The sequence below is a fragment of the Haemorhous mexicanus genome, chromosome 3 (genome assembly GCF_027477595.1).
Source record: "Haemorhous mexicanus isolate bHaeMex1 chromosome 3, bHaeMex1.pri, whole genome shotgun sequence".
Classification (NCBI taxonomy): domain Eukaryota; kingdom Metazoa; phylum Chordata; class Aves; order Passeriformes; family Fringillidae; genus Haemorhous; species Haemorhous mexicanus.
Window position 1 is genome coordinate 58,753,848 of NC_082343.1, and position 17,021 is coordinate 58,770,868.

Consider the following 17,021-nt stretch of genomic DNA (forward strand, 5'->3'; position numbering starts at 1 on the left):
GCCCTTCAAACATTGAAAATCCTGAGGTTTCAAAAAAGTTGTAAAAAGGTGACATTTCTTTTTTTATTTATTCCTAATTTTTCCTAATTTTCTTAAGAAAACATTCCTTTGGAAGTTTCCTTCCAAATTTCCTTCCAATTCTGTCCCAAACTAGAACAGGTGTTGAGTGTAAACTCAATGTTTAAGATGAGTTTCAGGTATCACAGATAAACGGGATTACTGTAAGAGTGGAATGATAAAGAATATGAATAAATGAGGCATTCCATTTCCAAAGAGAGATAAGATGTAAAACCAGTATAATAAAGGCATCTCTTTATATTTAAGATAAGCATTCAAAGGGTTTTTGCTTATTCTGCTTATAAAACGAGGCATTTATAACACCCTAAGACAAAGACCTGTAAAACATTTTGCAGGTGAAAAGTGCAGTGACTATTACAAAATCTGCAGGTATGGGTATATATTAAGATAGCAAATGCAATCGTAAAAATAGAGAACACCAAGTTTAGAGGTAGTGATAAGCTTTCAGAACTTAAATCAAGCTGACAGTAATTAGGTCTTCCTTGTGAGTCCATCCAGCAGACACGCTACCTTGCAATACTTCACTAAACACAGTGCAAAAGGAAAAACTAACAGAAATACTGACTGACTGAACACACACTTACTAGTACCGGTCTGAAAAGTCACAGATATGCTACAGCACATCACACTTCCATCTCTCCCTCACAGTGCACAATGATATACTTACTTACAGACCTAGCCCAAGCACTACCCCTTCAATTCCACCAAAGGATTTAACCTGTCCAGAAGGTATTTCATCCCCAAGATAACATTCCGGTGTCAGCTGTTAAGTGACCTGCTGCTGCTGCACCATCACTACTTTGTCTCCTTCTCTAACATTTTAAAACCCTGGAAGAGTCTTTAAAACTGAATTTCTGATGCCCTTCCTCAGTGTTTGACAAAAGAGGTGCCATTCAGGAAATTTGCCTGCATGTTGCCAGAAGGCTGCCACTGTTGTGTGACAAAGCTCCAGTGCCACAAATATCCAAGCTGTACTGTCACAACGTAAACACCTGGAAATTTATATTTAGCAGCTGAATTCTATAGTCATGTTTTTATTAATGATACTTCAGTGCCCAAACACTGTGAGGGCAATTCTGAATGCAGAAAGGTTTGGAAGTTACTTACACAAGGCATTGCTGGTCAGAGTTCTGTAGCATGTCACTACCACAGGTATTCTGTCCAGACAACCAGCACTCTCTGAATTAATTCAGTGGTTTTGAAAACACTTTTAAGAAACACCAGACAGGCTCATCCAAACAGCTACCAGAAAACAAAACAAAACAAATAAAGTAAAATACTGATATGAATAACATTTCCTTAGGTCTCTCCTGAGCAGGACTGTACTTTACTAGCAATGTGCTAGCCAAGGAATAGAATACAACAAAAATATACCTAGAGGAGGTGATAAAGATCAGGGGTGATATCATAAAATTGATACACTTAGCTGTTTAAAATCCACTGTGGTTGAGGACGAACACTGAAATTCTATTTTAACTGCTTACATACCAGTTAACTTTTCAAATATTTTTAAGTGAATCAAGGTGCTGCTCGTGTTTTAATAACTGCAATTTTTATTCTGAAAGAAACTTTTAAAACTGACAGTCCTGAGGACTCAAAGGTGCTTGATTTCACAATTTCATAGGTACTTAGTCCACTGTAAGAATTTATTTCTATTTTATCAGAAGCATGCTGATCAGTTGTTAGAGAATTAGTATTTTCAGAATGACTGAACTCCTGTCTTATCCCATTAAAAATAAAATGAGTAATTAAACCCTTCTTTTTGTAGACTGACAGACACAGTCAGCAGTGCAACTTAACTGCTCCCAGCACTCATCTGTCTCCAGAAGTGAAAATGTGTTTCTCCCCTGGTAGCTGCCAAAGAGTTAAAAAAAAGCACGGTGACTGCAAGAGTTAAATCTACAGCACTTAGTGGGCTCGAAGTCAACCATGTCAACATCTGGAGTTGGTTGACTTTTCCCCCTAAGGATTTGCAGCACGGCGCTGGATTTTTTCCATGAATTCCCTACATTCTCAATCTCTCAGATGGATGTGACACACACCCAGCGCCCACCTCACAAACTCCTCTGGCCACTGCAAGGCTCCAGAGGACTTTGTACTATTTTCATTTATTCAGTGTTTAGGGCCAAATCGTGCTGCTGGTCACATACACAAGGTTTGCATGAGCAAAAGCAAATGCTGCAGCCCTGAGGTGTATTTTACAATCATTTGCCTTTGTTGTGTCTAGATTTGCTACAAATACAACTTGTAAAACGAAAAAAAAGCCACAAACAAAGCACCAGCTACTGCTCTAAAACTCATATGACACGAACAGGAGGCTGTCAAAAAAAATCTGAAACCAAGCCTGTATTTGTCAAATGCAGTTTTCTCTTAACTGCACAATTCTTCTAATTATCATTAGAAACATTAATGACAATATAAAGAAAGGATAAAAATTGATACAAGTAATTAAAAAATCAAGACAGAGCCTGAAATTACTGTATCTGTGAAAAACCTACCCTGAACAGATTTATTTAGAATAAAGTAGCTATTTGGAATTATTTGCGAAATTGAGCACTTTAGCATTAGAAAAAAAAAAAAAAAGAGGAAAAAAAAAAAGAAAACTAATCTGTGCTTTTAAGTTTCCACCGCAGAGTGTACAAACTGGGCATTATACCACAAATTCTGATTATTTTAATCACAAGTTTCAGAAGGTTGGGTTTAATAAATCAAACACATTACTCACTTCACAGCAACAAAATGACAAAGAAATAAGATTATGTTTTATCCTTCTAATAATTCAATTGTTTTTAAACTAAAACTGTGACATTGCTGCCTAACAATGTATTTTTCACAAATTCTTCCTTCCTTTGCCTACCACACACCATATTTAATTCCACTTTGATGTACAAACAATTCTTTCAAAGAAAGCACATACTACGTCCTTCTCCCTTCTATGCACTCAATTTTCCAAGGACTGACTTGCCATGTTCATTGCAGGGAACAAGTTCTTTCAGATTAATTAAATAATGAGGAAGGATTTACAGAGATTTTTGCATGCTAAATCTCACTGTGTATCCTTGCCACTCATGAGCTTTTCAACCATGCTGTTATTTCAAAGCTTTTGAAACAAGTACTATTTAGTCTTCAGTTCTCTGGTACTTCAGTGGCAACTGAAGAGTTAGGCTTTAAAATCTCATATACTTTTGTGATTATTTTTAAAATCAGAAAAAAAGGAACAAACTGAAAAATATCTATTATTTTTCATGGCTTAGAGCTCCTTTAGAAAGCAAAAGCAGCATCCACAGAAAACAATATCATAGAAAAGAAAAAGTTTCATTTGTATGAAAAAACAAACAAATGAAAGCCCCAAACACATAATCATTTTGACTATGATACTGTAGCATTCTAACATTCCCCAAAAAATCTTTATATTTTTAGAAGATTTTGATTTAGCTGTACTTGTGTGCTCCAACCCAGAGCTTCTCAAATTCCAATTCTGAGCCCAGCTTTTCAAATTCCAGCAGGAAAAGTTATGTATTTCATTTACTCAAGATTAAGATATTTTTCCTTTTTTCATTTCAGTGTTTCAAGAAACAGCCCTAAAAATCAGAAAACAGTGTATTCTTTAAAAATAAACAGAAGCCTTTTAAAGCCACAAGGGTCACTAGCTATGGCTTGGATATAGTTGCTGTAGTTAAAAATTCTTTATTAAATACACTCACAATAATAAACTGCTCTCGGACCAGCACAGCTGTTCTGTTTGGGAACCAAACCAGCATGCTACAAATATTTATGAAATGTCATGGTTAGACATGCTGTCCATATCACACATTCAGTGACTTGGTTCTGCTTCTTAAAATTAAATTTATTCACCAAGCATAAGATAGACACAACTCTAGCACTTGGGCCTTTAAGGGGAAAAAAAATTCATGGCTCCATTAGCAACAAGGATGGGATAAGCAATACAGGCCAGTAAATGCTGGGACATTTCTGAGAACCCCTAATGATTAATGAACAATGAAAAGCAGATTGAAATTTTTTTCTTTATCAAAATGACCACATAAAGCCTAATGTAAACATCACAAGCTCACCACAAAGGAGATGAAGCTGCATCTGCACTAATTAGACACATGACAGCTTAATACACTCCTGCATACCAATAAGCAGGAGTTCTCTGTCCCTTCCAAGAAATGGTAACACATACCACAAACTAAATGCAGTTCTTGGGAAATGTACTATAGAAGCAGCTGCGCTGCAGTGAAAATCTAAGGTTCTTCCACAGGAATTATTAAATAAGGAAAACCTCAAACAATCACAACTGTGCAAACCTATAAAGACATTGCTTTTGAAAAACAGTTTAACCTTTAATTGCTAACAATAAAAGGAAATAAAAAAAAATAGAGAACCCTTGAGGAAAAAGACTCAGCATGTGATAAGCTCATTAAGCATCGAGTTTAATGAAAACCTTATTGTAAACAGCAGTAGGATATCTCCTCCACTACTCACTGATTCAAATCACGTACAGTCCTCCCCAGGGCTGCTCCAAATGGAGCTGCACTTCTACAGGCTTTGTTGTTGATATGTATTGTAAAGTTAGAGTATTTTGCATGAATAAACTCCCCCTATTTGTTGAATTCATTCACTGGCTCTAGCAAATAATATACAAGAGAGTAATTATTAATACAATGAAATAAAGATTTCCTAGATAGCTAGAGTCATATATCATCAATCTGAGGGAAATTCTGATGCAAGTTAGCTATCTTTAGGGAAAAAAAAACCCCCACAAAAAAATGCAGGGTTTGTTTATTTAAATTTAATAACAGCACTTTGTCTTCCAGAGAAAGACATAAGTTTGTCTTTCTTTGACGTAAGTTTTCTAAAAAATCTTAAATTTTTTTTTTTCAATTCTTTGCTCCTCCAAAACTGATTTTTTCAGAAAGCCCAATTAGTTTACAGTATTGGCTCTCAGCTTCAGTGGCTTGTGTGCTAATTTCTTAAGTAAGATGTGTGGAGTTCAGCACACACAGCATCGAGTTTTTGGTATTGCAGGCTGGGATCCTGCTGCCCCGCATACATACATACATACATACATACACACACACACCCCCTTGCCACGGCGCTAATCCCCTCTCTATTTTGCTTTAAGATAAAACAACAATAGAGCAACAGCTTCACTTCTCTCATGCAAATATTTTTACAACATATAAACGATGCTAACTTCCATATTCCTTCCAATTTCACCAAGTTTAGCTCTTAAGGTATTTTACTCCCTTATTGCTTGACTGATGTAAAACAGCACCATCAGTGCGGTCACTACCTTTTCTTTCTATTCCCCAATTTCAGATACCAGGTCACAGCCCCGTCCCGCAGAAAAACACCCAGTTATCACCTCTACATTCACAAAGCCTTGTATCGCAGGTATCACATCATACATCCGAACGAGGCGATATGACACTTCCTGAAGTTTCAGCAGCCTTCGCTTGGAAGCGGTTCTCACTGAGATAAAAATACTTAAGGCAGACCTTTTAACTCCTAACGCCCTGCCAGGAGATCGAGAGTCGGCAACCCTGGGGGCTCGGCGCTCCGAGGCTCTCCGGCAGCGGCGCACCGCCGCAGCCCCGCGATGGGGATGCTGCTGCCGCCCGCACAGCCCAGGCGCTACTGAGCCCAGGGAGCAAACCGCGTGTGCCGGCAGTGCCACTCCGCCTTACCCGCCATCGTCACTGTCCCCAGCATGGCTGAAGCCACACCGACACCACCAACTCCCTCTCCCGCTCCGAGGTTCCTCCCAGGGGCGCGGGGCAGCCCCAGCAGACGCCAGCGAGAGGGAGGCGACAGCGGCGCTTCCAGCCCCCGGCACCCGGCTGGCTGGCTGGACGGACGGACGGACGGACGGACGGACGGCGGAGATCCTGCCTGATGGAAGTCTGCCTGTCGGAGGGCTGGGCTCTCCCCCGAGCCCCACGGTCGCTCCCCGCCGTCCCGGACAGCCCCGGGCCCCGCCCGGGACCGCCCCCCGCCCGCCCGGCTCTTCCCACCGCTGGCCGGCACAAGCGTGGTGCCTCTCAGGGTCCGTGTCGGAACTGCCGCTCCGAGCCTTTACCGCCCCCTGCCCCGACAGGAACAGGCGCCGGCTGCCGCTTACGAACCAGCCACCGCTTTCGAACCAGCCGCCCGCTGGTTGTAATGCCTTCCCGATGCAGCTTCCCACAAGGCATCCACATCCTACCTCAATAGATGCTGCTTAAAAGCCCCATGGATTTTGTCCCTCATAAACAAAACCATACAAAAACCCCTTCTGTTTTTCCACACTAAAATATTTGCTCCTTTGCCTGTTACTGTGGGGTTGATTTGGGCTTGTTTTGTTTTCATTTGTCTGAAGGGTTTTTTAAATTGGAATTCTCTACAACCTAATTACTCATAAATTGCCTCAAATTCTGCTGTCAAGAGTTTCATGTGTTATTCCAGGTAGTAGTATAATAACTTAATGCTCCTAGTGATAGTAAAAAAGGGATGCAATATAATAAAATAAAATGTATAGGCTCAGTATCTAATACAGGTGTCCTCCTATAACAGCAACAGTATTTCTATTTTGATTACAACTGATTATGTTGAATATCTCCAAAGTTCTGATGATACTTTGAGCCTTGATCTCTCTGTCAGAGCCAACTTCCCAGCCAATTTACCAGAATATCTGGTTAATTTAGTTTTATAGTGGCAACTTTAATGAGTCTAGGTCATCTCTCAAGGGGTCTTCTGAATGCAAGACTCAAAAAATGATGATGAGAACCAACCAAACAAAAAAACTTTTAATCACGAACACTTCTTTACTGTAGGCAAACACTTGTGTTGTTTTGGTGCTTGGTGCCAGGATGCTTTACTTCTGAGTTTAGACTTGCAAGCAAGGTGAAATAAACGAGTGGAGAACATGAAGCGTAGCACTAAAATGGGAGATTTTTCTATGTGGAAAGATTTGTCTGCATGAATCAAGTAAGAGATACTTCTTCTCCACCTTTATTCATCTGCCTAAGGACAGATGAGGTGGACCAGACTCTCTTAAGGTCCAGAGGAGTGGACAAAAACAAACATCAGAACACAACCTTTATTTGAAGAACTTTCAGTGCTCAACTGGGCTAGTTTTATTTGTCTCTATAGATGATGTCATTTTCATCTATCATTACCAGCAAATACATGCCGCATCATTTTCATTAAAGGATTTTTTTACATCAAGAGCGAACACATAGTACTGTTCTCCCTTTCACATAAATAATGCTACCATGTAGACTTGGCTCCATTGAATAGGAATATCACACAACCACAGAGAGATGGTTCTCAAAGCCAAAGTTTATCAGGCAGTCTACTCAAACCCAGATTCTTAATGCTGCATTTGTTCATTTCATGCTGTGCAACTGGTTACACATATTTAGCTGCACTCACAGGAAGCTTCTCACCTCTTCATTACATATCCCAGGAATGTGATTTCTGTACAATTGAAACTACAACCCAGGATTATTTAAAAATAATTATAATCTTTGACTATTGACTTGAAAGTCATGCCCTTTTAACAGCCTTTTCTTCTTTTATCCAGAAGCCGAATATCAACATGAAATCTTCTGATGCTACTTCCAAACATCAAGTATTTTCTTTTCCTTTATGACTCTGTTTAGTGAGCATCCTCTCCCCAATCCCTGTCCACTAAGGAGTAAAATTTTAGAGAAGTGGATTTCATGAAAGATAAAACAAGTTGCATTCCATTTTTATAGTGTCAAAAGTCCCTACAGGTATGATTTAAAAAAAAAAAGGCACAAAAGCTCAGGATAAGATATGGTAGCCTTCTACTGAGATAACAGCATTATGGCAATTAATCTAAAGATGTGATGAAGAATTGCTTTTACCAGGATTCAAACCCTAGAGTACACCATGGGTTACACACATGCCTTAAGGCACTCTGCAGGCTGACGCTGAAGATAGTGCCTCATACCCTGTCACCATCCCTTCCCAGCTCCCTACCACCAGCATTAGATGCCTGCTCTGACTGAAAACCAGCCCTCCCTCTCACCATCCTGCCAAAAAGTCAGCAGGCAGCAGGACTGCTGAAGCAGATCTCTCAACGCACGCCTGTGAGGAGGAACAGAGGGAAGCAAGAAGTGGCTGATGAGAGCAGGAAAGGTGGGCTGCCAGATCACACAGGAGAAAGAACAGCACATTCCTGACTGTGCAGCAAGGCAAGAGAGACAGTCCCAAGACAGAACACACTGGATGCCTATGATGAGAAGGATTTGCATTGGGACCACAAAACCTGATTAAAAGCTGTAGGAAAGGGAACTTTAATCAAGGTAAAACCAACGGATTAGCAGCCTGTCCCTTTCTATGAGATCAGAATAATTTATCATTAATACCATTAATGAATTAAGATAAAAAGGATTTCTGCCTTATGAAGGAAGGGACAGGCCTATGCAGCAGGAACTAACACAAGAAGTAGAAACTGACCTGCTCCTAAGAGGTGGATATCCACCACTGACACACCAACACCTTCAGTCCACAAGCCATTTGACATATGAACTCTCTCCTAGAGAGAAAACATCTCAAACAAAAGCACCTGAGGTGCCTAAGAAGCACCTGAGCAACAACAGATCACTTGAGTAATACCTGTTCAGCAGCAGACAGCTAATTGAGCCCTATTTCTACTTCTCATCCCATTTAGCATGCAGGCCTCTATGGTATGTCCACTGAACACACGTTTGTACTTACCATTTGCTCCAGCAGACTCTGTTTGCTCTCCATGTGGTTCTTGGAGCAGTGAAGCCACCTCTGACTGCTGCCCACCCGGTTCCTTAGATGCTGTAACAGCTCCCAGCTGCAGTGGCTCCTGTGATGAGACATCATCCTTCAAATTGTCTTCACTAACATCAGGTACTGGTAAACTTGCATTTAAAGCCTGTGTGGTCAAATATTGATTGAAGGATGGTAGTAGGGAAAGATAAAGAGAGAAGAAAGAAAAAGAAAATGTCAGTATTAGGCTGGATTCCCCCCCAAGCCCCACAGGATATTGTTCTTTCATTCTCATTTTGAATATATACATGCAAACAATTTCAACTTTATTAAATAGAAGTACTTTTATTTAAAAAAAAAAGGAGGAAAAAAACCCAAAACACATAATCTGGGACTATTTATCTTTCTGCTCTCCCACATGAAATACACAGAAGAAGCAGGTCTTACAGACAATGACCTATAACCTTGTGTAGAAACTGGTTTCTCCCATGAAGGAAAACTCCAGGATAAGGTGAATCTAGCTGATGGAAAGAAATTCTTCATTCAAAGTGTCTGGCACAACTGCTCTGATATATTAATGAATTCTCTCTACAATACAGCCTTTGGTATTGCTCCTCTGCTGATGTACTTATCTTATCATCATCAACAATACAACTACAAAGAAACTGCTCAGGACAGAAAGCAGAAGACATATGGATTTCCCATGAGGAAATGCAGTGAAACTGAGATTAAAACTAGAAATTTTGGACCTCTGTTTTTAGGCAGAAACTATTCTTACAGAAGGAAAGAGCTTTGCAATTCTTTGGAACTCAGCCCTATAGCATTTGAAATATTTTTTCTAGATTTGCTAATATATGCAAAAAGAAGAATCTGTTTTTCAGCTTCCACACATGACACATTCTAATTATTTTCAGAATTTACACTGGCTTTCCCTATAAGAAGAAATATACTTTCACAAGCATATTTTTTTTTAAATCATAGAATGTGTTGTGGTCATTATAAGATACTTAATTACCCTTTAATTTATTGATTACCCTTTAATGAACTAGTACTCCAACTGATTCTATTACCTTACAACAGAAACCATTTCTGCTAATAATTCCAGGAATAATTAACCATTATTCCTGAGGCAAAGGTTTGAAGTTCCTCTGGTGGAACAGCAAACTTTAATTACGTATCATTGTCTTATGACTTGTCTGTACTCCCAAAATACTGCCATTGAAGCCCTGTTAATTAATCAAAGGTATCCCAGACACATTACACTGGAAGATGGGATCTAACAACCACAGGCCTGAAGCACCAAACCAGGATCAGGAAGATGCCACATTCCTGACGATTCTCTTCCAGCCCCCCCCACTACATAAACCTGAATGGGAAAATCTATTTATTTATTTTTACTAGTAATTAGCCTGGTGCAACAGAATTTCAAATCAACAGACAGAGTGCCAGGAAAAGGGCTTTCCTCTTAATCATCAGATTCTTTTCACATGCTGGGTGAGATGTGGGAGAAGCGCCGTACCCCTCTTGCACAGGCAATGAAGTGTGTGCATTCAGGTTCCCCATTTTCAGTTCAGAAGCCCTTAATTAAGCTAAATTGTTTCCACCCGGCACTGTTGCGCTCCTCAAAGCTGCCTTTCACAGCCACATAATCCACCTCACGAAAAAGGATCCCATTCTGCTCACTGCCAATACCACAGATGGAATAATTTGGCTTTAGAGTTTTCACATGCTGAGACCAGATATTAAATAGAAGAAATACGGAATGGCTCAACACTCAGATTACATTCCCGCTTCTCACATCATCCTTCCCATAAATCTAAAACACAGGAACTCAGGAAGGATAAAGACACCACACTACCGAACAAAGGCACGTAAACCTTGGGGAGCTCCTCTGCAGTTGCACACAGCATTAGCTGAATGGGAGTAACCGATTAAAGACAAGCAAGACATAGAAAAAAACAACCTAGTTCTGAGAGGGCTTTAAGATTCTTCAGTACAAATTTAGTAGAGGACCATTACTATTTTTTAAATAAATAATAAGTTTTAATGATTCATTCTTGAAAGACAACTGCTAGTCCTGCTAACACAAGAACAACCTTGACTTGACTGGCTCTCAGGAAACTTGGCAATCTGAAGAAAAAGCCATGGATGACTATTTCAAGATTATACTCTCAGAATCAGCACTAACAATTCTTTCAAGTCACAAGAAAGGCAACAGCACTGAATATCTTAGCATTCCTCACATTATTCAAAGATTTCTTTGCCTTTCTTTCAAAATCTCCCGCAGGCAGCACACCATTTTAAAGCCAGTCCCATGTATAGACACACATGTACAGACACAGTCAACCATTTGCCTAATAAGCACCAGTGGACTCTGCAAAGAACCAGAGTAAAAAAGGTACTTAGTACCTCAACACAGTACAGCTTGTCTCTTTTTTAAATTGAGCACAGACTGTTATGATAAAATATTAACAATGGTAGTACTTGCTATTACCCCAGCTATAAATTTATTCTATAGTTTTGGTACATTCAGGAAAACAGCGACTTTATATAATCCTAAGGATTTCAGATCAAAATTCAGAAGTCACTGGGTCTAGCAGATAACCCTTTAGATCTGTTAAATCTGCAGTACCTTCCAGTATGAAAAACAGAATTAAATATAAAACATCACTAAATGTAAGACTATAAGCAGTTTTTACAACCACCCAGTATAATTATAATCCCTATTCACTCTGTACATAAATTCAGTTTTGGAAACAGGATCCATCTGTCACAACTGAGTAAAAAATGTAAACACATGGAAAAACCTCAATATTTTCAAATCTGACCAGACCTGCAATATAACCCTAACTTTTTACCCCAATCTCTTGGGAAAGAGTTTGATGTGATTCTTGGCCTTGGGAAGGCAAACTTAAATTTTCAAATCTAGTGTTCTGCTTTAAATAATTGAATAATCAAAACTAATAAAACAATAGTATTTTTTCCAAGTTAAAATGTACAAAGGAGAAGAAACCTTTGGGGAGTTTGTAAAGTGAAAGGAGACATAACAGCATCATTAGTTTAAATGAAGAAAAAAAAAATTGTGTTCTAAGAAAAGTTGCTCAGGTTCTTTATGAGGGTCAGTGCAGTCTGTCCCACTGCATTAGTCCTCAAAAGAAACTAATTTCAGTTTTCCTTCACATTAACTGCTTCATTTCTCTGAAGGGATCCAAACTGCAGTTTAGTCCAATTATATCTAATTTGGTGAGCAGTGCTCTTAATTCCATTGAGAATAGTTGTAAAGCTTAGACAAATACAACATCAGAGTTTAGGAGATGGGTGAAAAAAAAATTTAAAAAGACAAATTAACAGTATTAGGAATCTCTCTGTTCATCTTTACGCATTTATCTACAGGCAACGAGACACTACATTTGGCAGGTTTACCAACATTTATCATGTTTTTGTGGCACACATTCATTACACTCCTTTGATTATTAATTTATGAATGCGTTGTCTCATGAACATGGGAGAAACCAAGGGGAACTGGTTATCCAGTTCACTGATCTTTCAGCTTCTTCATTCCCAAAACAAAGAGCCATTAGCAAAGCAACAGTCCAGTTTCTGTCACGCCATTACTGTACATCCTGCATGTATTTTTTTAATATTTGCCTCACATTCACCACAAAGATGGAAGCAAAGGGCAGACACCCAGCTAATGAGACTAAAATGCACAGGGCTTGTTGCCCTCGTCACTGTAACCAAGAGCAGCTTCTGCTCCATCTTGCACCCAGCAGTGGGCCCAACTCTTAGACCCCATTAAACACACACACAATTGAAAATGGATAAATTAACACAACAAATTGCATGAGATGTGGATGAACTGCAGGTCCCTGATCTCACTGTACATCAGTGGATGCTTCTTTCAGACACCGTTCCTGAGGGCTTCACAGCACCCAGCCTCTTCCCTCACCAGCTATCACCATCATTCCCAACATTCCTTGTACCAGACCCAAATCATTCCAGGGATTCCTCACACCAGGCCCAAACGTACCAGAGTTAATTTTGCTTCATTCTGTTAATCCTGCTACAGTGATTCTACATTAGATTACTAAAATAGCCAGATCCAGCTGTCTGAACAACTGAGCAAACTAACATAATGGTCTCTAATATTTTTCCTGAAGTTTGATTTTGAAACTCTGGAAAAGACTGTTGCTGGGCTCAGGGCGTCTGCTTTTAGCACATGCTGCTTCATTAAAAAGAACTTCAAACACCAAAACTTGGGAAAAGAAAAAAAGGATCATTCCAACTCTTTGTTCACAGCAGTTTGTCTTGTTTTGCATTAGCTAAACATTAGAGGTTTGTGGGATACTGCAAGCTCCAGGTGAAGAAAACACAAGGCCCTTCCTCTGTAAGGCACATAATAGCTCACATTTCATTACCTTATTTCTGCCTCCTGCAGACAAAGCCAAGAACTTGCTCCACACCATTCAGCTCCTCATCTACACTATTCTCCCCCAATTCTCAGCGTGACTTTGCTGTGACACCTCCTTATGGATGACTACCCTCGAAATCCAAATGGATAAAACAAAACAGCCAAAACACCAAAAAGTTTCTACACCCAATTCATCCCTGTGATCTCTTTTTGCAGCTTGTGAAAGAAACACTACCCCCAGTCTGTTATTCTGAAGCCTGATCCAAACAGAGCTCCTTCCCAGGTGTCTTACCTGCCAGCTCTTTCAGACAGCACCTTATGGAAGCATTTCACAGGTACAGCTCACCCAGGCTCTAAGGACCAGTCAGAACAAGGGCTGAGCACGCAGCACGTTCCTCTCCTCTCAGCAACCACACCCAGGCTTGCATTTCCAACCTGGAGGACTTTCAAAGTCCCGACGCTCCTTTTTGCATCTCTTTAGACTCCACCACATCAAACACAAGCTAATTGCCTCGGCTTTCAAAGTGCCCGGCCACTCCCCCTACCACCTCCCTCTTATCTCCTATAAGATTAGGGGGCTATTTCACGCTTTTGGTGCCGCTATGGCACCAATTTCCATTGTGCATTTTTTCAATTACACATTTTTATTCTTTCACCCCAGCCACTCCACAGGCATGGTCAGCCCTCCAAACCTTACCACTGAATTGTACCAGTCTCTTCCTCCCCAGATGGAAAAGAAGTATCTAATGGGAATCAGACCCTGCTAAACCAGGGGAACCCTGCAGGCTCAGACCAAATGTCTCAAACTGGGCTCCCAGAGACACAGTCTAGGGACTTTCCTTGAACAAGCTTAGTTTCACCATTGCTAACGTAGTATTTTCAGGCTGACTCAGCTCCCTCACCAGAACGCAGTTATTTAAACAGCAGATATAAGTCTGCCCCAGCTGTTATTTGTCAGGCACTCGGACAATAAGACACTCTGACATCTCAGCTGGTAACCTCTTTAGAAGAGACAGTTCCAAATATTTACTGTCTAGCACACACTTGCTCTCATTACAACACAGGTAACATAATCAAGTTACTACTCAGAAATGGGAACCATCACGAAAACACTGTTTGAATGACTTGCTGCTTAAGTGGAGGCCCTTGCATGCCAATGATCTAACACACATCTTCAAGCCATCAATCCCCATGAAAATATTATCTCTGACAAGCCTAGATTTTCATACAAGAATAGCTTTTTAGCATGCCTGTATTTTTCCTAAGTCTCTCTCTGGAAGCTTCCCTACACGGTTTCAGGTAGCTGCTCCAACAGAGCTTGGCTCCTTCCACAGGGCCACAAAAAGAAACCCGTATTAAAGCAGGCACCTCAAACTTCTAAATAAAATAAAAGTGGCACATGTGTGATTGTCACTGTTAGCTGCAATGCTGGTAGGATGACACTGCTATCCTGGCGTTGCCCACGTGGCTTGAAGTCACCTTCTGCCCCATGGGAGGGTACCACGCTGGCATTTTTTTCCATCTCTCCAATGCTTATCATCAAAATTGGAAGTTGGGTGAGAGCCACATCACTGCTATGAACAGAGAAGGTGCTCACAAAATGGAGACAGCCAAACCAATCTAGTTACATGCTGCCACCAACAGAAGTGTGACCCAGCTTCTTTTCCAACTCCGGACACAAGATCCTGCCTGCTCCCCTGTACCTGCAGCTTCTGCTGAGACCCAGATGGTAACACATCTCACTCAATCAGTAGAGAATGACCTTGCCAAAGAACTGGAACAGTTTTCCAGGGGCTTAGCTCCTTGAATGAGCTCACACAGTGACAGATGCAATAAAGGAAAAGGTGCAGGTGCTCTGGGAAGGAGGCAGGAGCACATGAACCACCTCACCAGACATCTCCATGGCTTTCATCTGTTCAGGACATCTAAGGTTTCTTAGGCCTTCTTCAAGACCAAGAAGATCTTGTTCCTACTTCTAGCACTAGTAAATCTAGTAAATCCTTCTCAGGTCAAGCTTCAGGCCTCCATGCTGCACAGGACAGTCTGCCCCTGAGGTTTCAATGAGTTTTCACCAGCTCATTGCTACCAACAGAAGTTTTTTCATTTCCCCTCCTGCCCTGCTGCAAATGCTTGCCTTGTCCTGGCTCTTGATCTCACCTCTACAATGTAGGAGTCAAATGAACTCACAAGCAGATCAGGAAAATGGTCCAGCAAGAATAAATTTCAGCTTCCTGAAGGGTTAGTGAATTTAACCTGCTTACAGAAAGGCAAGGTTAGGACACAACATAGACAAGTGAGACTGTGTCATCTGAGGCAAAACAAGGAAGAACAGGGGAGGAAGAAAACGAGGGGGGGAAAAAAGCATTGCTCCTACAACAGCAAGGAGGTAACTCCATCACAAAAATCAGCCTTCTGTAGAAAGATACCCCGGCTCTTGGTTTCAACAGGACCTCAGGTGTCAATTCACAGATCTGATTAATTCAGTTCAGACAGCTGAATGGATTAGTACCACCAGGATCTCTCACACCTCCCTGCAGAGGTGGCTTCCCACAGTGGTGGCTATGCAAGATAAGGAGCAGCTCCTCCACTGCCAGAGTTTAAGTCTTGTCTGCTACAGTAAAGAAATCTGCCCGTTTCAAGTCCTAGTACTGTGGCAGGCTGGAAACTCTGGAGCTGCTTTACATGTAACTCACCAGGAACTTTTGAGAAGATGGGTCAACAGCTGAGGTACCACATGAGCCCACATTTAACCCACCGTGCTCACAAGCCAGGCTCAAAGCTCTGTAGAGCAAGCGCTTTCCAGGGTCCCTGCGCTGCAGAAGTGAGCAACACTGAAACATACACCCTCCCTTTTTTTAACCAGGACACCCAAAAACTGGTACCTGGCCAAAGAGTCACACGTGAGTAACAAACCGGATTAATCACTATAATTTTTTTCCTTTCTCGAAAAAAAGGCGAAGAGGTTTTCATCTTGTAAAAAATGCAACTATGTCATGAAAGAAATTTAATTAAATACTTCAAGGATTTCGCATCACAAAAGAAAGCACAACTTCTACGGGATTTTATATCCTGTAAAAGACTAGTTGCTTAGACAGTTTATTTGTAATTGCCTTGCCAAGGCTCACTCAAGATGGATTCCACTGAAGTAATTTTCCAAAGTTTTTTCTTCTACAAGGGTTGTAATAAGCATTTTAATGTGGAAAATGCAAAATAGAAGACCACCCTCCAAAAGATTCCCTATCTTCCACAAACATATTACTTATCTACCAGATTTCTCCAGGGGCATTGCAAGACCTGGTAATTTTCAAATTTAAAGAGCTGGAAGGAATACTGATGAAAAACCGTGTCACAAATCTGCATAGTTACTTTATTTTAGTAAGACAGACTAAATGAGACAAAAAAAGTATGACTAAACTTCATTAAAACCTATTTTTCGTTTTATGCAATGGAAGCCAAAACCAGCTTTTTTAGGAGAACAGCAGTAATACAACTTCTTATATAGCAGCAAAATGGTAATAGAGTTTCCCCAATTTTAAAGAGTTCTACTTGAATAATCAGGCAAAAATCTACTAGAAGACATTTTTCCTAAAGCTTAGAAGACATAAAATACAGTATTAATAATAATCTGTACTTGAGAACAGTATTACTGTGATTCCCTTTTTTTAGAGAGCCTTAGTTCCCATAACTGGATAAACATGGCTATGAGTATTATGTCCCTTCTTCAAAGTCGCATTATCTTAAATTTTAAACAACCACAATAGCCAAATGCTTGCCCGAT

The 17,021-nt window shown here is 40.4% G+C and overlaps 1 protein-coding gene across 2 annotated transcripts in view; it reads right to left on the reverse strand.

Annotated features, from left to right (window-relative positions):
• Positions 1-17,021, reverse strand: part of AKAP12 (A-kinase anchoring protein 12) — a 30,413-nt gene that overhangs the window by 11,978 nt on the left and 1,414 nt on the right. The window contains exon 2 of one of the 2 annotated variants that reach the window (XM_059841974.1): positions 8,812-8,998. In XM_059841974.1, the coding sequence (XP_059697957.1) occupies positions 8,812-8,998 (187 nt within the window). Of the gene's footprint in view, positions 1-5,771; positions 6,024-8,811; positions 8,999-17,021 lie in introns of those variants that run through there. The other variant, XM_059841975.1, reaches the window with a different exon arrangement.